We start from the raw sequence: 22,170 nt of genomic DNA on the forward strand, positions 1-22,170 counted from the left end.
AGGTCTAGGACTAAAACTTAGATGGCATTGATAGTGAAAAAGTGATTTCCTATCATATTTCCAGGTCAGTGATTTCCAAACCTTGAAATGCTAGTTCGACCGTACTTAATTATTGAATAAAGTGTCGCTCCGTTCAATTGTAGTGAATAATACAGAATCATTTACATGTAGGAAATTTAGAATTAAATGAACCGACCAATGGCGATATTGATTAGAAATTTCACCAGTACACAAGACATGTAGACATTGTGTTCTTCCTAATAAACAGCAACTGCATCTAGGCTTCCGAGCAGAAACTTTGTAAAAAGTACTTGGTTATTATTTTATTAGTAAAACAGATGTGTCTTGCAAACATGTTCTTTACAATTATTACAATATGTTTAGTTAGAAAGATAGATGGCATTTTATGTGTTATGTATTACCAACTATTTCGTTCGAAGAAAGGATTTTAGATTAGTACACGTTTTCTTAGTTCCGCTTGAGAAAAAAAAAACGAATTCCAAAAGAAGAGCAGGTAATGAATGTGACGTCAAAGTTCTTACATACTAACGCAGAATGAATGTTACCTCCGTAAATAGTGATACGACAGAGAATAAGACGTCACCCAACCAGGAGACGACTCAAGTCACTAGCGTGGATGTTTTAATAGCCACTCTGTGTATCGCATTGGCCTCCTTCATCTGTTCACTTAACGTCCTGACCATCCTCGTCGTATGGCGCACTCCAGCATTGCGTACCTTCACCGTGGCCTACGTGGTCAGTCTGGCCGTGGCGGATTTCATGGTTGGCCTGGAGCTGCTTCCGATGTCCCTGTACTTCCTCCCGCCCACGCGAGTTGGACTCTTCAATCGCAACGTCCACATGTGCCTGCTGATGAACGGTCTGAGCACGGGCATGACCACTGTGTCCTTGATGCACATGCTGGTCATCTCCGTGGACAGGTACATTTACATCGTGCGGCCGTACTACTACGAGCAAGTCATGAGCTCTCGGCTGGTGTCCGCACTCATAGCCTCTTCCTGGGCCATTGGCGTTCTTCTTCTCTTCATGCCGCATGTCATTCATAAAGATGGAAGCAAGGCAGAAACTTGTGAAATAACAAAACTTCTGCCAACGTGGCACCTGTTCACCGGCATCTGGACCATGTACTTCAGCGTGTCGCTGGTCATCTTTGTCATGTACTCTCTCATCTTTCTCACTGCCCTCAAACAGCGAAACGCAGTTCGCGTCACCGCTGCTGCCGTGGAAACACACACGGGGCCACACAGCCAGGTTAGCTCGGCCACTGTAGGAAATCACAGAGGCTTCTATTTTTTCCTTACTCTCTTCGGTGTATTCTTCTTGTGTCTGACTCCAGTGGTAGTGGCGATGGGTCTGGATTGTTTTGTGCCCATTCCTGTCACCCTCTACCGCTTCTTAGTCATGCTGGCTATGGCCAACTCTGGCATGAATTTTATTATATTCGCATTTCAGAACAAAGAGTTTCGTGGAGCTTTGATCAAACTTCTGAACTTGAAACGATTTCTGCCAAACAACTCTACCCGAGATGTCAACTCTACCCGAGATGTCAACTCTACCCGATAAGCTAAACCGGGATGCACTGCAAAGGGAGGTAACTCATAATGTATTGCAGATGAGCAAAACGACTACATTAAAAAAAAAAAACAATTACAAATCTTAGCATGAAATACTATTTGTATGTACTACAATGAAGACAAGAACGAAGACACTTCCAACAGCTACAAAGTCTCACTACGGATAAAACATTTTTAGACGGGATTTGTCCATAACATATAGATACTTTACACGAAGTAGTACTTGATTTTCTAAAAATTTCACTTTTTTACCGGTCTCATGCTATGAAACAGAGAGAATGAACTTTTTCGAAACAAACTTTTGTTCCAATGTTTCTTGTATGCACTAGTTGGTAAGAGTAAAAGAACTTCTCATTAGAATATAAATTTCTTTTTTTAAGGAAAGTCTGTAACTAATAAGATAACATAATAGATCCATTCTATTTAATGTATGTTCCTAAGACGTATTTCCAGTGCATTAATAAACTTGATTATTCCTAATGTAGTTTTATAGTGCACTTACCAAATAAAAAAGAGATTACGGAAAAGTGAAACGAGTCAAACACAATGTACTGTAGCTAGCTAGTGAGTCAAACACAATGTACTGTAGCTAGCTAGTGAGTCAAACAATGTACTGTAGCTAGCTAGTGAGTCAAACACAATGTACTGTAGCTAGCTAGTGAGTCAAACACAATGTACTGTAGCTAGCTAGTGAGTCAAACACAATGTACTGTAGCTAGCTAGTGAGTCAAACAATGTACTGTAGCTAGCTAGTGAGTCAAACAATGTACTGTAGCTAGCTAGTGAGTCAAACACAATGTACTGTAGCTAGCTAGTGAGTCAAACACAATGTACTGTAGATAGCTAGTGAGTCAAATAATGTACTGTAGCTAGCTAGTGAGTCAAACAATGTACTGTAGCTAGCTAGTGAGTCAAACACAATGTACTGTAGCTAGCTAGTGAGTCAAACAATGTACTGTAGCTAGCTAGTGAGTCAAACAATGTACTGTAGCTAGCTAGTGAGTCAAACACAATGTACTGTAGCTAGCTAGTGAGTCAAACACAATGTACTGTAGATAGCTAGTGAGTCAAATAATGTACTGTAGCTAGCTAGTGAGTCAAACAATGTACTGTAGCTAGCTAGTGAGTCAAACACAATGTACTGTAGCTAGCTAGTGAGTCAAACACAATGTACTGTAGCTAGCTAGTGAGTCAAACAATGTACTGTAGCTAGCTAGTGAGTCAAAAACAATGTACTGTAGCTAGCTAGTGAGTCAAACACAATGTACTGTAGCTAGCTAGTGAGTCAAACCATGTACTGTAGCTAGCTAGTGAGTCAAACCATGTACTGTAGCTAGCTAGTGAGTCAAACACAATGTACTGTAGCTAGCTAGTGAGTCAAACACAATGTACTGTAGCTAGCTAGTGAGTCAAACACAATGTACTGTAGCTAGCTAGTGAGTCAAAAACAATGTACTGTAGCTAGCTAGTGAGTCAAACACAATGTACTGTAGCTAGCTAGTGAGTCAAACCATGTACTGTAGCTAGCTAGTGAGTCAAACACAATGTACTGTAGCTAGCTAGTGAGTCAAACACAATGTACTGTAGCTAGCTAGTGAGTCAAACACAATGTACTGTAGCTAGCTAGTGAGTCAAACACAATGTACTGTAGCTAGCTAGTGAGTCAAACAATGTACTGTAGCTAGCTAGTGAGTCAAACACAATGTACTGTAGCTAGCTAGTGAGTCAAACCATGTACTGTAGCTAGCTAGTGAGTCAAACACAATGTACTGTAGCTAGCTAGTGAGTCAAACAATGTACTGTAGCTAGCTAGTGAGTCAAACACAATGTACTGTAGCTAGCTAGTGAGTCAAACCATGTACTGTAGCTAGCTAGTGAGTCAAACACAATGTACTGTAGCTAGCTAGTGAGTCAAACACAATGTACTGTAGCTAGCTAGTGAGTCAAACAATGTACTGTAGCTAGCTAGTGAGTCAAACACAATGTACTGTAGCTAGCTAGTGAGTCAAACACAATGTACTGTAGCTAGCTAGTGAGTCAAACACAATGTACTGTAGCTAGCTAGTGAGTCAAACACAATGTACTGTAGCTAGCTAGTGAGTCAAACAATGTACTGTAGCTAGCTAGTGAGTCAAACAATGTACTGTAGCTAGCTAGTGAGTCAAACACAATGTACTGTAGCTAGCTAGTGAGTCAAACACAATGTACTGTAGCTAGCTAGTGAGTCAAACAATGTACTGTAGCTAGCTAGTGAGTCAAAAACAATGTACTGTAGCTAGCTAGTGAGTCAAACACAATGTACTGTAGCTAGCTAGTGAGTCAAACACAATGTACTGTAGCTAGCTAGTGAGTCAAACAATGTACTGTAGCTAGCTAGTGAGTCAAACAATGTACTGTAGCTAGCTAGTGAGTCAAACAATGTACTGTAGCTAGCTAGTGAGTCAAACAATGTACTGTAGCTAGCTAGTGAGTCAAACAATGTACTGTAGCTAGCTAGTGAGTCAAACACAATGTACTGTAGCTAGCTAGTGAGTCAAACACAATGTACTGTAGCTAGCTAGTGAGTCTTGAACATGGTATTGAGTGAGTCGAAGACTTTAAATCTCATGTAAACTTTATATTTTTGTTTGTTTTTCCTTTAATTGACTTGTGCGTAGCTGAATTGAAACACATAATAAGTTAATTCATTCTTCATTCTAAACAAAATGTAGATCAAATATCAGTTCAATTTATGGCAAAAGAAAAAAAAAGGATCAAACTTAAAGAACGCTAAATAGGTCAACATCTTTATTTTGTTGACAAATAGTTTGTTTCAGCACCAGACAGAGATGTAAAACATTTAGTAGAGAGAATCAAAAGGAATTACAAAGAAAGTGTTAACATAGATAAAGAGAGAGAGAGAGAGAGAATCTGAGAGAGTGAGAGAGAGATCGAGAGAGAAGACAGAGAGACAAACGTAAAGAGAAAGAGAGAGAAGGAGAAGAGACGAAAGAGAACTGCTATTTACATTTGATGTACAGTTAGAGAGTTAAAGCTAAAAGTATAATTTGACTAGAAATGAAACAGATAATAAAATCCATTCAATCAATATACAGCATTTAAGACATTAAGATTATTTTTCATTAGTTTCACAGTGGTTGAACAAAAAACAATCAGCAGTAATAAGTCTATAATATATACATTCAGTTCATAAGCTTGTATCTTTGATAATTTTGTATGAAAAAAAAAACTTAACTTTTTTTTGGATATTACAATAGTATAGATGAAACTAATATTTGTCACCATGGCCATCAAATTAGACTGGAAAATATTGACTGTGTCAGAGGTTTTATTAAAACCGAGCATTCATGTATTTCAAATATGTTTCATAACAGTCCAAGCCAGGTTGAAACATTTCCTTCACATCGTCCCAGACAAGTTTATGTCATGGTAGGTCACCAGGTCATTTACAGGACATGAGACTCAAGGTCAACTTTGACTAGACCTGGCACCTCAGTGGACACGTCATATCTGAAATTCAAGTTCAAAGAGTCGCGATAGATGAAAGTAAGATGAATGTAATAGAGATGTAAGATGAATGTTATAGAGATGTAAGATGAATGTTATAGAGATGTAAGATGAATGTAATAGAGATGTAAGATGAATGTAATAGAGATGTAAGATGAATGTTATAGAGATGTAAGATGAATGTAATAGAAATGTAAGATGAATGTTATAGAGATGTAAGATGAATGTAATAGAGATGTAAGATGAATGTAATAGAGATGTAAGATGAATGTAATAGAAATGTAAGATGAATGTAATAGAGATGTAAGATGAATGTTATAGAGATGTAAGATGAATGTAATAGAAATGTAAGATGAATGTAATAGAGATGTAAGATGAATGTTATAGAGATGTAAGATGAATGTAATAGAGATGTAAGATGAATGTTATAGAGATGTAAGATGAATGTAATAGAAATGTAAGATGAATGTTATAGAGATGTAAGATGAATGTTATAGAGATGTAAGATGAATGTAATAGAGATGTAAGATGAATGTAATAGAAATGTAAGATGAATGTTATAGAGATGTAAGATGAATGTAATAGAAATGTAAGATGAATGTGAGATGCTCCGAAAAAATATTTGTATTTATTCATTGAACTAGCTCTCAATATGAAAGAGCATTCGTCTAGAACAGGTTGGGCAAATTACGACCCGCGGGCCACATGCGGCCCGCCGGAGTGTTTTATGCGGCCCGCCGACACCTACAGAAGTCAGGTGTGCCCACAGTATATACTTATAAAAATGCAAATATATTAAAAATAATATAAATATAAATTATTGAAACTGTCATTATAAAAACTTTCAAGCAAACGAAGACTATGCTTATTGGCTATACATCAATACACTCAATTCAAGACACAATCTCTGATCAGTATTTATTCAATGCTATGAAGAACTATGTTGAATGTTGGGTATGATTGGAAGAAGATGGCAAGGGTGACAACTGGTGGAGCTCGATCTTTGACTGAGTAAAATTGTGGGTTTTTTAAATACATCAACCATAAACTTTAAACAGGAAAGTTTGCACAAAGCTTCATAAAATTATTGCAGAATATAAATAGTAATCAAACATACTAGAGATAGGGTAGTTCCGATTATGAACAAAGTAATCCAATATATCCGCCATCTAAGCATGGGCAAGGTAAACGAGAACACCATAAAATCTCAAGGAAGAAATTGTTCTGTTACTTGAAGGACATTGACTGTGACCTTGTTACCAATATTTCTATTGAAGAGTGGAAGACAGATTTCAGGTTTTATAATTGCCATTGCAATGATTCCCTTGCATATGAAATGTAAATGGATGGTAAATGGCCTTCCCATTCCTACAAGCAAGCAAAAGAAAACAGGTTTTGTCATTTTCCTTTGCCGAAAGTTGAAATTATTTCTAGTGAAATGATTAAAAGTACAACACATTTATAAAAGCAAATTTTAAGACGTCAAGAACCGGTTTTCAATACCATTAGCTCACCATTTAGCGCAGAAGCTGATTTAGCTCCAGAGGACATAACTCCGAGCAAAGAGAATTTCTAGTCAATACTTCCATAGGAGTCTTATTGGGTGCCAGAATCTGTATGTCAACACTTTAAAAAATGTGCTGCTGTTCACACTATTAGTGTACACATACATCTGTTCTTCTTCTTCTTTGTTCTCATTTTACATGTTGGAGGGTTCAGATCAGTAATCCTATATCTAAGATGAACCGCGCAATGTTTTCCAGATACAGGCAGTTCTCCAAATAGCCTTGGTTCTATAGGAGGGCTTTGGGGCCAGAGTCCTATTCGGGTCTCTGATGTATTATGCACCATTGAAGGACATGGCCAGCATTCTCTGGTAATGCTCCAAAAGGGCAAGTTTCGCTCGTCCCGATATTTAACTTCCGGAACATATATTGTCTCATCCAGTGAAAAGCATTAGATTTTGGGTGTGGGGAAACTATACAAGTATAATTACTGGTCGATTTCGACTGACTGTAATTTGACAGCAGTCACAAGGGTAACAACTAGTAAGCTAGTTCCACAGTTTCGGAACATTATGCACGAGTGTAAAAAGTAAAATGCTGTACATTAAGTACAACTATATATTAGTGGGGCTATTGTAATATAAAAAGACGACAGCAATTTAAAAAAAATATTAATTGATTAAAAAAATTGCTAACTCTCTTGTAATTCATTAACGTGGAGTGTGGAAAAAAAAGAAACGTGAATATAATACAGTGTTACTATGAATTAAAAGTTATAGCCAGAGTATCTTTCTAAGTTGTATATACATATGCGGCCCGCCATTCCCAAATTTAAAGAAATGCGGCCCTCGATCCAAAAAGATTGCCCACCCCTGGTCTAGAATATTCTAGATTATCTTAAAATTAAAATATATTTTTTATAACAAACAATTAATAATATAGGATTAGATCCATACCAAACAACAAATCGGTTTAAATGTCCATCTTATTCTGACAGTGCTTTCCATCCTGTACCAATGTGTATCTTACACACAAGTCTCAATCTGATTCACATTCAGACTAATGCAAAGAGTTGAAAAGTTAAAGTTATGAAATCTTAAATATATTTTGAAAAATTATAGCGGTCAAACTAGAGTTTCCCCAGTGTGGCATATTAGTTTGTAATTATTTTCCCAAAGATTTACATCAACTGTCACATTTCTAGGGAAAACGTTAGAGTTGTTTTCGAGAAATGCGTACACCCACCCAGGTTTTTGATCACATGAATTAGCAAGCTGAATTGAGGAATTGAAAAAAATTGACTAGATGACCTTACTTGTATCTGTTGATTTTTAAGAAATTCTCAACTGTGGGTCTGATGAGGTTTTTGTTGTCGCAAGTATCGCCAGTAATGATAGTCACGTGACGAATGTGTCTGGAGCGATTCTTCCTGTACTCTGGACACACAACAAATATAAGGCTTTTTTTTTTTAAATTAAATACCGTGTCAGCGTGCATGTCAATATCAAACTAGGCAAATAGTTTTTAATGATATTGTATAGAACTACATTAGTAGTTATTAGTAGTAGTAGTAAGTTATTGTCCTTATTTATTATCAGTTATAAACATTTATAAATAAAAATGTAAAGATCAATTAAGAAACACAAAAAAAAATACCAGTGCTTAAAGTTTGGCTTCAACTAACATTATTAATGATCTATTATTCAACTGAAACTAGATTTATTAAAACACCATTACATCAGCTATGTGAAACAACGAAATGTCGATTTTGTGCTAACTTTCCAGTCTCATTCATGTTTCAATTTTTTTTCACAAGAGAAATGACTCTAATGACGTCACTTACCTTCTTCGTGCTCCTGAAGAAACATGTGCAAAACTTTCATGGCACCGGTCACTGAGTGTCCATGGAGGTCCAGACTTTCTGTTGGACTGAAACACAAACAAGGGAGATTGACTTCAGTCCAATGAAAACACAAAATATGAATGGCTTTACAGAATTACAACATAATGTACAAGTACAAGACATGTTGAATTGAAACACAATTTAAAACTTTTTGTTTGGTCAACAATGAGTGTTTAGTTCCGTCAAGATAAACACAATTTAAAAACTTTTTGTTTGGTCAACAATGAGTGTTTAGTTCCGTCAAGATAAACACAATTTAAAACTTTTGTTTGGTCAACAATGAGTGTTTAGTTCCGTCAAGATAAACACAATTTAAAACTTTTGTTTGGTCAACAATGAGTGTTTAGTTCCGTCAAGATAAACACAATAATAATAAAAGAAGTAGGAACTTAATACACACACACACACACACACACCAAAAATAAAGGATACGGACACGAACTGCAGAGAGATTCAACAAGATTCTATTTTAATTTGTTTTTAATTGTGGAAGCCTATGACCTTTGTTTATTCTGTTTTCAGAGACACCCTATGCCTGAACATGTGTCTGATTGGTTTATACTTGGAAAGAAAACAGGCACATGTAGGCCTATGCATAATTTCAAACAATTGTTTTGTTATTTGTGGCGCATTGAAAATCACACTAACCTTAATACTGAATAATACTTTCTTAAAATTGTATATAGTATAGTATCAAACAATGAATCTAGCGTGATATACTGCGACAAACAGTATAAGACATTGTGCTTATAGCCTGGTTCATTATTGTAGTTTTACTACTAAGCAGTTTTATTGCACAAAATTTAGTAGTAAAATATATACAGATTTTTTCTATTAATTATATACCATGAAAGAGCTGCTCGCTCTTTGTTTACAGGAATGATAGGTTGACATTCGAAAATCAAATGCTAGTAAGAAAATACTGCAAGAGTAATGATGCTATTATGAACGATGAATTTTAACATCTAATTGGTAAAATTATTTGTACAAGTGGTAAAGACCTAGAAATGTTAAAAAGTGTATAGAAAGTATTATATGCTTTTTTATAGACATAGCCTCCGTATTCTGTAGACGAGCTCATTCAGAAAGCTAGCACTAAAACAATAAAGCGAGTCCAAAGATAAGGAGGAGTACAGTATTGGACATGGCTACGCAGTACTAGCTGTCATCTACAAGCTTTGCCACATCCAATGCAGACTAAAACCGTTTCACTAGTCGATGTTAGTTTCTTTGCGATGTCTTCGTCTGTCTCGGGCAGTCGATTTCTCATGCTCTCGAGTGTGTAGCTCGCGGCCTGGGTTAGACATTTCCAGCCGTCTGCTAATGCTCTCCTCTAAGACAGTTGAAGCAAGGTGGCGCCTGAGCTGGTTTTTTTTAAGTATTTTCTTGGGGGGCACTCTGTTACAACGTTTCCTTTAATTTCTGAACATCCCACATTAACGTTTGTAGACTCGGTGAACTTTGTTCATTAACTTAGTCAACTGTTTTAATTTCTGAACATCCCACATTAACGTTTGTAAACTCGGTGAACTTTGTTCATTTACTTAGTCAACTGTTTTAATTTCTGAACATCCCACATTAACGTTTGTAGACTCGGTGAACTTTGTTCATTAACTTAGTCAACTGTTTTAATTTCTGAACATCCCACATTAACGTTTGTAGACTCGGTGAACTTTGTTCATTAACTTAGTCAACTGTTTTAATTTCTGAACATCCCACATTAACGTTTGTAGACTCGGTGAACTTTGTTCATTAACTTAGTCAACTGTTTTAATTTCTGAACATCCCACATTAACGTTTGTAGACTCGGTGAACTTTGTTCATTTACTTAGTCAACTGTTTTAATTTCTGAACATCCCACATTAACGTTTGTAGACTCGGTGAACTTTGTTCATTAACTTAGTCAACTGTTTTAATTTCTGAACATCCCACATTAACGTTTGTAGACTCGGTGAACTTTGTTCATTAACTTAGTCAACTGTTTTCTTTCAGCAAAGCGGATTTAAACCTAGTCTTCAAAACGAGGACAGTTCGTTCAGAACCACCGCCAAACAGATTGGTAGATTCACTTACCATGTCTAGCCAATGATGAAAGCAGACAGAACATTCCTAAGTTATTCAAATTTTGTTTGATGAAGTAAAGATAATTGTTTATTTCCCCTAAGATTTCATTCCTTTAAAATGAGCAAGAAGGATTACAAAGTAGTTCTAAATGTAATATGTCATATGACATCAATGGAGGCTTGGGTCTTTCAGTACGTTATAAACACTAAATTGTGATCAATGTAAAACTAGAAACTGTTCAATTGTAAACAAAACTTAATGACAACAAGAGACATTGACGTATGGATTGGTTTAATAGGGCCACTCATTACATTGGTTGTTCTGTAAGTTGATTTTATAGATAAATATAGTCAGACTTTAGTGTCTTCTTTCTCATACTCTCTCTCTCTCTCTCTCTCTCTGTTTCTTTTCTTTCTGTCAATCATTCACTTACAAACACAACCACGCGACAAAGCTTGTATTTAGGCAACTGGTCTACGTTTAAGTATAAACAGAGTTGTGTCCCATCTGTCTTACTTGCTCAAAGGGAGATAACCATTCGGATGGGATGAAATGTTTCTGGGTGGAGGTTGAGTTGTTACAGGTGCTACCTCTAATGCTCTTTTCTTCACCTAAAAAACAAAACAAAAACAAAGGATTAATGGAAACCTTCAAGAAGATTGAGCAAAGATTTAATTTAGAAGTTTACATGCATGAAACAAATAGGAGCCTAGATCCAGAGCATTCATCTCGTGGTACTGTAGTATTGCGTTTACGACAGTTTGAAAGTTCATCAATGAAACAGAGATACACAGTGTTTCAAGTTTCAATGGAAATGTTTATTGTAATAAGTCCATCCGTCTATTACATTATGCTGGTCAATAACAGAGAAGTAAGAGATGGAGAAATATTGGGTAAAGACAATGTTGCACATTCATTGAACGCAAGAGCAACACCACTCGACAGTGCTTTACTCGAACACACACACAGAGAAGCAAAATATGCAAACAATTAAACACACGGAGTAAGATACTTAACAGTGAAAAAGAAACAAAAATAGTTGAGAAGCTGTGCAAAAGATTGTACTTTTCAGGTTTCTCTGGTAAATGGGCAACAGATAATGTCTAAACAAACATTTTCGTTGGTAAATGCATCTATAAGAACTTCACATCACTTGTCTGGACCAGTTGGAAAGAGATGGGGGAGAAAGAGGGGGGTATCTGAGGGATTAATTTTTAATTGCATTTATTTAAAAAAAAGGTGAACGACCTGAATTCGAGCTCGATGGCTAAGGCCTCGTGGGCCTCCTCAAGCTAATATACTAACCACTGAGCTAAGGAAATGCTAATGAAAATAGAAGAGTTTATAGTTATTTATTGTTAATTTCAAACGTTTATCTCTATCTCTAGAAAGTATCAAGGGGTCTAATTTAACTTATACCAAGTTATCAGTCAAGTGCAATTTCTTTCCCTTGTTCAAAATACCAAACAAATAATTATTTACAAATAGTTAATTACTAAATGGTTAATTTTTTTTAAATTCTTGTTTTGTCAGATAAAAGAAATAATTGTGCAAATTTCAGCTTGAGTTGATATAAGCTTTTTAAAATTATATTCTAGATAGGACAGAAGTGAGACTTACTTTATTAAGTACATAAAGTCCAGTCAATATTGTGATTAAAGTGAAGACTACTATTGTCGCAACGACCTTGTTGACCAAGAGAGTGATTGCCAGGGAACCAAGAGCCAGCAGGGCCAATGATTCAGGATACAAGGGGCGCAACCGGTACAAGATGATGGCGACTCCAACAAGGACGCATGTGATGGAAGCTGCCACCTTCCTGATGAGGGTGATAATAATAATAATAATAATAATAATAATAATAATAATAATAATAATGTCAGTAATTTTTATGAACTACATTTTTTGTTTGCTATACTTACAAAATCAAATTTCGTATTGGACTTATAAACTTCCAAATGAAACAACAACATACCATCTGTCTACTCTATATTACTTACACATCGTAAATTTAAACAAAAATAAAAACTAAATTTTTACATATGATATTTAGCAATAACAGGATGAAATGATCACTCTGGGTGACCAACAACTACAACTACTAGGTGGAAGATGATATGATAGTGAGATTCGTCTAAGGGGATTTGATTGTTTACCCTTTCTCTTTATTTATAGCAAGCCGTTAACTGTTAGGACTTATTCCATACTAAGGGTTGACTTACCCAAAGATAGCTGGTACTGTGACAGATATGACAAAAATCACCAGGCGTTCAGTGACTTACCCAAAGATAGCTGGTACTGTGACAGATATGACAAAAATCACCAGGCGTTCAGTGACTTACCCAAAGATAGCTGGTACTGTGACAGATATGACAAAAATCACCAGGCGTTCAGTGTCTTACCCAAAGATGGCTGGTACTGTGACAGATATGACAAAAATCACCAGGCGTTCAGTGACTTACCCAAAGATAGCTGGTACTGTGACAGATATGACAAAAATCACCAGGCGTTCAGTGACTTACCCAAAGATAGCTGGTACTGTGACAGATATGACAAAAATCACCAGGCGTTCAGTGACTTACCCAAAGATGGCTGGTACTGTGACAGATATGACAAAAATCACCAGGCGTTCAGTGACTTACCCAAAGATAGCTGGTACTGTGACAGATATGACAAAAATCACCAGGCGTTCAGTGACTTACCCAAAGATAGCTGGTACTGTGACAGATATGACAAAAATCACCAGGCGTTCAGTGGGTAGGTCGCAGTCTCCAAAGGTGAAAATGACGGACACAATTACTAGAATGAAAGCGAAAGTTGTAATTGGGTCGTACAACATGGAGACACTGACAATGCCATGCATCAGGAGCAGAAAGAGGGGCTCGGGGTCAATCTGGGGAGAAACAAAAAACATTAGCTCAGCCTGTCATATTTACAAACTCAACCATTGTAGTTCCAGTGTTCACTTAGCTGGAGTTTTCTAAGTATTTTTTTAAAAGTGAAACTGAAAAGATATGTTCAAGGTTAAAAGTCGCCCAACGACCCTAGACATACGCTTGAAACTAGTAGACCCTAAGCTAAGTCGTTCGTCTAACGATCTTCAAATTCTAGCACTGGAGACCATTAACGCCTTTAGCCCAGTGCTATTTTTGCATACACTGATGGATCGGCATCACTAGATTCTGGAAGAGCATGCTTTGGAGCCTACATTGACTTTCTTGGCTCTGACAGTCAAAATCTTTGGACCATGTGGTAGTGTTTGCAGTTTTGATGCGAAGGCCATGGCAGTCTGTGAAGCCTTAAAAGTCATTGACTTTCAACTCGGCGAGGGACATTTGAGGGCAACATAGATTGTTGTGGTCACTGACTCAAAACCTGTACTACAGGCTTTGCAAAGCCCCTGACCATGGCCCCCCAATATCGACAATGTCATCATGGCTTCACACAGCATAAAGCAAAGTTATTGCAACCCTGTAATAATGCAGTGGGTACCGCGTCACATAGGTGTGACTGGCAACACTATTGCAGACTCCTTGGCCCACCAGGGAGGGCTAATTCCACCCACCGAACAGGCTGTAAGTTTCCACCATGCTCTGGCTATAATTCAAAAAACAGAAATGGAAAAGTGGTTTGAGTGCTGGGACAAGTCCCAAAAAGCCCGAGGAGTCTGGGAGCGCATGACCACACTTCCCCGTGGTGGAGGCTGTCCAGGCCTGAGCAAGCACAGTGCAAGACAGGCCATTGTCCCGTTGGCTCATATTTCTCACGGCTATGGCCAAAGTTCGATTCACGATGCCCCCGCTGCGGGGAAGAAGAGGAAACCGTGCCTCATATTCTGTTTGACTGCCCCAGACTTGCTGATCTCCGTATCGACAGGTCTGGGAAACCAAAAATTCTCGACATGCATGCACTACGCAATACAGCAGGGTTTCTGTCCAGGGCTTTAGCATGAGAGGATTTGAGCCTCTCAAGCCCTCACTCAAATGGAGTTTTATGATGATGATGAAAAGTATTTCTTGAAGTACATTTAAATAATAAAAAGAAACTTGGCACAAACGCCATATTGTCAACACAATGATGCACACTGCTGAGCAACATTTGTCAATGTTAGAATATAAACAAAAACTTAACATGCAGTGCATGTATTGTACTTGCAGAAAATGCACTAGAAACTGTTGATCAAATGACACTTTTACTTTTGGCTAAATAAGAGTTCAACAATAGAATCTGTTGATAAGAAGACACTTTTACTTTGGCTGAACAAGAGTTCAACAATAGAAACTGTTGATCAAATGACAGTTTTACTTTGGCTGAACAAGAGTTCAACAATAGAAACTGTTGATCAAATGACAGTTTTACTTTGGCTGAACAAGAGTTCAACAATAGAAACTGTTGATCAAATGACACTTTTACTTTGGCTGAACAAGAGTTCAACAATAGAATCTGTTGATAAGAAGACACTTTTACTTTGGCTGAACAAGAGTTCAACAATAGAAACTGTTGATCAAATGACACTTTTACTTTGGCTGAACAAGAGTTCAACAATAGAAACTGTTGATCAAATGACAGTTTTACTTTGGCTGAACAAGAGTTCAACAATAGAAACTGTTGATCAAATGACAGTTTTACTTTGGCTGAACAAGAGTTCAACAATAGAAACTGTTGATCAAATGACAGTTTTACTTTGGCTGAACAAGAGTTCAACAATAGAAACTGTTGATCAAATGACAGTTTTACTTTGGCTGAACAAGAGTTCAACAATAGAAACTGTTGATCAAATGACAGTTTTACTTTGGCTGAACAAGAGTTCAACAATAGAAACTGTTGATCAAATGACAGTTTTACTTTGGCTGAACAAGAGTTCAACAATAGAAACTGTTGATCAAATGACAGTTTTACTTTGGCTGAACAAGAGTTCAACAATAGAAACTGTTGATCAAATGACAGTTTTACTTTGGCTGAACAAGAGTTCAACAATAGAAACTGTTGATCAAATGACAGTTTTACTTTGGCTGAACAAGAGTTCAACAATAGAAACTGTTGATCAAATGACAGTTTTACTTTGGCTGAACAAGAGTTCAACGATGAAACCGCGGAGGAAAATGTTAGTGAACAATACAAGAATTGCATAAAAAAGGTCAAGGACGAACGTGTTTTTACGTTGATCAACCCAATAGCGATACACATTGCAAGTAATTGCGAGCTCGTTGGAAACAAAATAGTTCCACTACATTGGGAGGAAAGTCATCGCGTTAGAAATTTCTTAAAGTACAAAAAAAACAAACAAAAAAAAAAAAAACAATCTCCAAAGTTTTCGATAGACTATGCCCAGAGCAGCTGCGCCTTTTTGCTATTGACTGCATTCAATATTGATATTGTCAATGTGAGTCATATCGAAGCTATCTCCCCTCTCCCTACACACGCAACTCTGGTAGATAACATTCTTATACACACGATTGCATTGTTCAGCGAGCCAAGGTATTGATTGGCACTTGCTACAACAAAAATATTCAACAATGGACATTGGACTTTATCAATTACAACTGACTACGTCCTATCTAAACACCAAACAGTTCTATTATAGACATTATTCAATTACAACTGACTACGTCCTATCTAAACACCAAACAGTTCTATTATAGACATTATTCAATTACAACTGACTACGTCCTATCTAAACACCAAACAGTTCTATTATATACATTATCAATTACAACTGACTACGTCCTATCCAAACACCAAACACCAAACAGTTCTATTATAGATATTATTCAATTACAACTGACTACGTCCTATCCAAACACCAAACACCAAACAGTTCTATTATAGACATTATTCAATTACAACTGACTACGTCCTATCCAAACACCAAACAGATCTATTATATACATTATCAATTACAACTGACTATGTCCTATCCAAACACCAAACACCATACAGTTCTATTATAGACATTATTCAATTACAACTGACTACGTCCTATCCAAACACCAAACACCAAACACCAAACAGTATTATTATAGACATTATTCAATTACAACTGACTACGTCCTATCCAAACACCAAACACCAAACAGATCTATTATATACATTATCAATTACAACTGACTACGTCCTATCCAAACACCAAACAGATCTATTATAGACATTATTCAATTACAACTGACTACGTCCTATCCAAACACCAAACAGTTCTATTATAGACATTATTCAATTACAACTGACTACGTCCTATCTAAACACCCAACAGTTCTATTATATACATTATCAATTACAACTGACTACGTCCTATCCAAACACCAAACACCAAACAGTTCTATTATAGACATTATTCAATTACAACTGACTACGTCCTATCCAAACACCAAACACCAAACACCAAACAGTTCTATTATAGACATTATTCAATTACAACTGACTACGTCCTATCCAAACACCAAACACCAAACAGATCTATTATATACATTATCAATTACAACTGACTACGTCCTATCCAAACACCAAACAGTTCTATTATAGACATTATTCAATTACAACTGACTACGTCCTATCTAAACACCAAACAGTTCTATTATAGACATTATTCAATTACAACTGACTACGTCCTATCCAAACACCAAACACCAAACAGTTCTATTATAGACATTATTCAATTACAACTGACTACGTCCTATCCAAACACCAAACAGTTCTATTATAGACATTATTCAATTACAACTGACTACGTCCTATCTAAACACCAAACAGTTCTATTATATACATTATTCAATTACAACTGACTACGTCCTATCCAAACACCAAACACCAAACAGTTCTATTATATACATTATTCAATTACAACTAACTACGTCCTATCCAAACACCAAACACCAAACAGTTCTATTATATACATTATTCAATTACAACTGACTACGTCCTATCCAAACACCAAACACCAAACAGTAAACAGTTCTATTATGTACATTATCATTTACAACTGACTACGTCTTATCCAAACACCAAACAGTTCTATTATAGACATTATTCAATTACAACTGACTACGTCCTATCCAAACACCAAACACCAAACAGTAAACAGTTCTATTATGTACATTATCATTTACAACTGACTACGTCCTATCCAAACACCAAACACCAAACAGTAAACAGTTCTATTATGTACATTATCATTTACAACTGACTACGTCCTATCCAAACACCAAACAGTTCTATTATAGACATTATCAATTACAACTGACTACGTCCTATCCAAACACCAAACACCAAACAGATCTATTATAGACATTATTCAATTACAACTGACTACGTCCTATCCAAACACCAAACAGTTCTATTATAGACATTATCAATTACAACTGACTACGTCCTATCCAAACACCAAACAGTTCTATTATAGACATTATCAATTACAACTGACTACGTCCTATCCAAACACCAAACACCAAACAGTTCTATTATATACATTATTCAATTACAACTGACTACGTCCTATCCAAACACCAAACAGTTCTATTATATACATTATTCAATTACAACTGACTACGTCCTATCCAAACACCAAACAGTTCTATTATAGACATTATTCAATTACAACTGACTACGTCCTATCTAAACACCAAACAGTTCTATTATAGACATTATTCAATTACAACTGACTACGTCCTATCCAAACACCAAACACCAAACAGTTCTATTATAGACATTATTCAATTACAACTGACTACGTCCTATCCAAACACCAAACAGTTCTATTATAGACATTATTCAATTACAAGTGACTACGTAATATCTAAACACCAAACAGTTCTATTATATACATTATTCAATTACAACTGACTACGTCCTATCCAAACACCAAACACCAAACAGTTCTATTATATACATTATTCAATTACAACTGACTACGTCCTATCCAAACACCAAACACCAAACAGTTCTATTATATACATTATTCAATTACAACTGACTACGTCCTATCCAAACACCAAACACCAAACAGTAAACAGTTCTATTATGTACATTATCATTTACAACTGACTACGTCTTATCCAAACACCAAACAGTTCTATTATGTACATTATTCAATTACAACTGACTACGTCCTATCCAAACACCAAACACCAAACAGTAAACAGTTCTATTATGTACATTATCATTTACAACTGACTACGTCCTATCCAAACACCAAACAGTTCTATTATAGACATTATTCAATTACAACTGACTACGTCCTATCCAAACACCAAACACCAAACAGTAAACAGTTCTATTATGTACATTATCATTTACAACTGACTACGTCTTATCCAAACACCAAACAGTTCTATTATAGACATTATTCAATTACAACTGACTACGTCCTATCCAAACACCAAACACCAAACAGTAAACAGTTCTATTATGTACATTATCATTTACAACTGACTACGTCCTATCCAAACACCAAACACCAAACAGTAAACAGTTCTATTATGTACATTATTCAATTACAACTGACTACGTCCTATCCAAACACCAAACACCAAACAGATCTATTATAGACATTATTCAATTACAACTGACTACGTCCTATCCAAACACCAAACAGTTCTATTATAGACATTATCAATTACAACTGACTACGTCCTATCCAAACACCAAACAGTTCTATTATAGACATTATCAATTACAACTGACTACGTCCTATCCAAACACCAAACACCAAACAGTTCTATTATATACATTATTCAATTACAACTGACTACGTCCTATCCAAACACCAAACAGTTCTATTATATACATTATTCAATTACAATTGACTACGTCCTATCCAAACACCAAACACCAAACAGATCTATTATATACATTATTCAATTACAACTGACTACGTCCTATCCAAACACCAAACAGTTCTATTATGTAGAGGCTACATGTCGAAAGTAATGAAAGATCTCATACCGCTCCTTTTACTATTTTTAAAAATGGAAAATGTTCTGTCAAAAGTATATAATAAAAAAAAATAGCCTAGTATCCCAAAAAATATTTACCATTGACATATAATATATAAATTTATAAAGAGCCTCCTATCTCAAATAGCTTTGGGCTTTAAACTGCATGGGCAATTGAGAGGTTGCACTCCCAAAATAAAAATAAAAAGTCACAAGCTTGTTATTATCATAATGATAAATCATCATCATGTTGTTTAAAGTCTTTAAAACGGAAGTCTAGATTTGTTTGCCTTCTGCAGTTCACTATTGGCTTGTTGTGTTAAAACAAATCATCTATGAATCTATAGGGAAAGTTATTTGTAAGTCTAATGTTGCTTTAAAACATCGTTCGCTTCTAGAATTATGAACACCAAAAAATAACTAAATAAAACATGTACTAATGGAGAGAGAATACAATCTTAGCTACAAGTGCACATGGCACCGATGATTGCTCAAATAATATATTGTAGTACAAATGATTTGGCAAATAATACGTAGCAGTACCAATGATTGCTCAAATAATATATTGTAGTACCAATGATTGGTCAAATAATATATTGTAGTACCAATGATTGGTCAAATAATACATTGTAATACCAATGATTGGTCAAATAATACATAGCAGTACCAATGACTGGTCAAACAATACATTGTAGTACCAATGATTGGTCAAATAATACATAGCAGTACCAATGATTGGTCAAATAATACATTGTAGTACCAATGATTGGTCAAATAATACATTGTAGTACCAATGATTGGTCAAATAAACATTGTAGTACCAATGATTGGTCAAATAATACATTGTAGTACCAATGATTGGTCAAATAAACATTGTAGTACCAATGATTGGTGAAACAATACATTGTAGTACCAATGATTGGTCAAATAATACATAGCAGTACCAATGATTGGTCAAATAATACATTGTAGTACCAATGATTGGTCAAATAAACATTGTAGTAACAATGCTTGGTCAAATAAACATTGTAGTACCAATGATTGGTAAAATAATACATTGTAGTACCAATGCTTGGTAAAATAATACATTGTAGTACCAATGCTTGGTCAAATAATACATTGTAGTACCAATGCTTGGTCAAATAATACATTGTAGTACCAATGCTTGGTTAAATAATACATTGTAGTACCAATGATTGGTCAAATAATACATTGTAGTACCAATGCTTGGTCAAATAAACATTGTAGTACCAATGATTGGTCAAATAAACATTGTAGTACCAATGATTGGTCAAATAAACATTGTAGTACCAATGATTGGTAAAATAAACATTGTAGTACCAATGATTGGTAAAATAAACATTGTAGTACCAATGATTGGTCAAATAATACATTGTAGTACCAATGATTGGTAAAATAAACATTGTAGTACCAATGATTGGTAAAATAAACATTGTAGTACCAATGATTGGTCAAATAATACATTGTAGTACCAATGATTGGTCAAATAAACATTGTAGTACCAATGATTGGTCAAATAAACATTGTAGTACCAATGATTGGTCAAATAAACATTGTAGTACCAATGATTGGTAAAATAAACATTGTAGTACCAATGATTGGTAAAATAATACATTGTAGTACCAATGCTTGGTAAAATAATACGTTGTAATATCAATGATTGGTAAAATAATACATTGTAGTACCAATGCTTGGTCAAATAATACATTGTAGTACCAATGCTTGGTCAAATAATACATTGTAGTACCAATGATTGGTCAAATAATACATTGTAGTACCAATGCTTGGTCAAATAATACATTGTAGTACCAACGATTAGTCAAAGTACTTCACTAAGGAAGAAATGAAACAAATAATGACCTAACCTTATAATATTTTATAAGAATGGCAGCCACAGACACAGCCAGTGCAAAAGCAATTGTCGCGTTTACCATCAGGGCGATTGCAATGATCTGGAGGCATATCAAGCACAACGCAAACTTTCCAGCCCCCGGGGCGTATGGGCGCATGGAATCAAACCACATAGTTACTGCCTTCAACAAATTGCAGTTCTCTTGAAGCCGATGTGGAACGTGTCCTCCTGTCTGCGAAACTTGGACTTTGAAAAGGAGGAGAATGTCCACTTTTGTTTCTCACACACTTGCTCCTGGTATTGAAGGGCTTCAAGGGGAAAGACTTTTGTCACGGTCAATGGAACACAATGGCGTGGAAACGTTTTTATTGCGTCCTCTGCTGCTAGAAATTCTTAACCACATCACAATATGGCTACTTTCATAAACTGAAATAATAGTATCAGAGTAACAAATCACGATGGTAAACAATAGTCAAACACTTTTCTAGTTGATCGCACCATGAACCTCATCGAATTTCTTCCTTTTCATGCTGGTGACTAATTTATCAGAATATGTTCCGCCAGACGTGTCAAGCACAACACCCGTCGTGTGCTCAGCTTTGTTGTATTAATAGGTAAAGGGGAAATAATTCACTTTATGTCGAGCAGACGTGAATAGATATGTAAACATTTGATTTTGAGATAATATGATTTTTTTAAAGTCGTGGAACAAAATTTAAAATAAAATCAACTTTATCGAATTCTCCTTTTTTTAATGACTTTGTGACTCCCTCCAATTTTTTTTTTACTCTTATTT

The 22,170-nt window shown here is 35.7% G+C and overlaps 2 protein-coding genes across 2 annotated transcripts; one reads left to right on the plus strand and one right to left on the minus strand.

Moving 5' to 3' along the window:
• The first annotated feature begins 555 nt into the window (after window positions 1-555).
• On the plus strand, window positions 556-1,584 carry LOC106059079 (histamine H2 receptor-like). The gene has a single exon (XM_013216612.2). The coding sequence runs from the start codon at window positions 556-558 to the stop codon at window positions 1,582-1,584; it is 1,029 nt and encodes a 342-aa protein (XP_013072066.2).
• Window positions 1,585-4,363: 2,779 nt separating this feature from the next.
• On the minus strand, window positions 4,364-22,162 carry LOC106051118 (uncharacterized). The gene is made up of 7 exons (XM_056038426.1): window positions 21,388-22,162; window positions 13,277-13,467; window positions 12,195-12,393; window positions 11,091-11,185; window positions 8,451-8,536; window positions 7,923-8,043; window positions 4,364-5,105 (listed from the first exon to the last, which is right to left on the minus strand). The coding sequence occupies exons 1-7, from the start codon at window positions 21,544-21,546 to the stop codon at window positions 5,042-5,044; spliced, it is 915 nt and encodes a 304-aa protein (XP_055894401.1). The 5' UTR covers window positions 21,547-22,162; the 3' UTR covers window positions 4,364-5,041.
• Between the last annotated feature and the right edge of the window lie 8 nt (window positions 22,163-22,170).

Source organism: Biomphalaria glabrata, chromosome 8 (genome assembly GCF_947242115.1).
Source record: "Biomphalaria glabrata chromosome 8, xgBioGlab47.1, whole genome shotgun sequence".
Taxonomy (NCBI): Eukaryota; Metazoa; Mollusca; class Gastropoda; family Planorbidae; genus Biomphalaria; species Biomphalaria glabrata.

What these genes read in the sequence shown, in the direction of transcription:
- LOC106059079 (XM_013216612.2), top strand. Translation starts at nt 556, where the DNA reads ATGAATGTTACCTCCGTAAATAGTGATACGACAGAGAATAAGACGTCA.
- LOC106051118 (XM_056038426.1), bottom strand. Translation starts at nt 21,546, where the DNA reads ATGTGGTTTGATTCCATGCGCCCATACGCCCCGGGGGCTGGAAAGTTT. An exon ending in ACAGTACCAGCTATCTTTGG is followed by an intron (nt 12,394 to 13,276) that starts GTAAGTCACTGA and finishes CACCCTCATCAG; the next exon opens with GAAGGTGGCAGCTTCCATCA. An exon ending in TTAAAAATCAACAGATACAA is followed by an intron (nt 5,106 to 7,922) that starts GTAAGGTCATCT and finishes CTTGAATTTCAG; the next exon opens with ATATGACGTGTCCACTGAGG.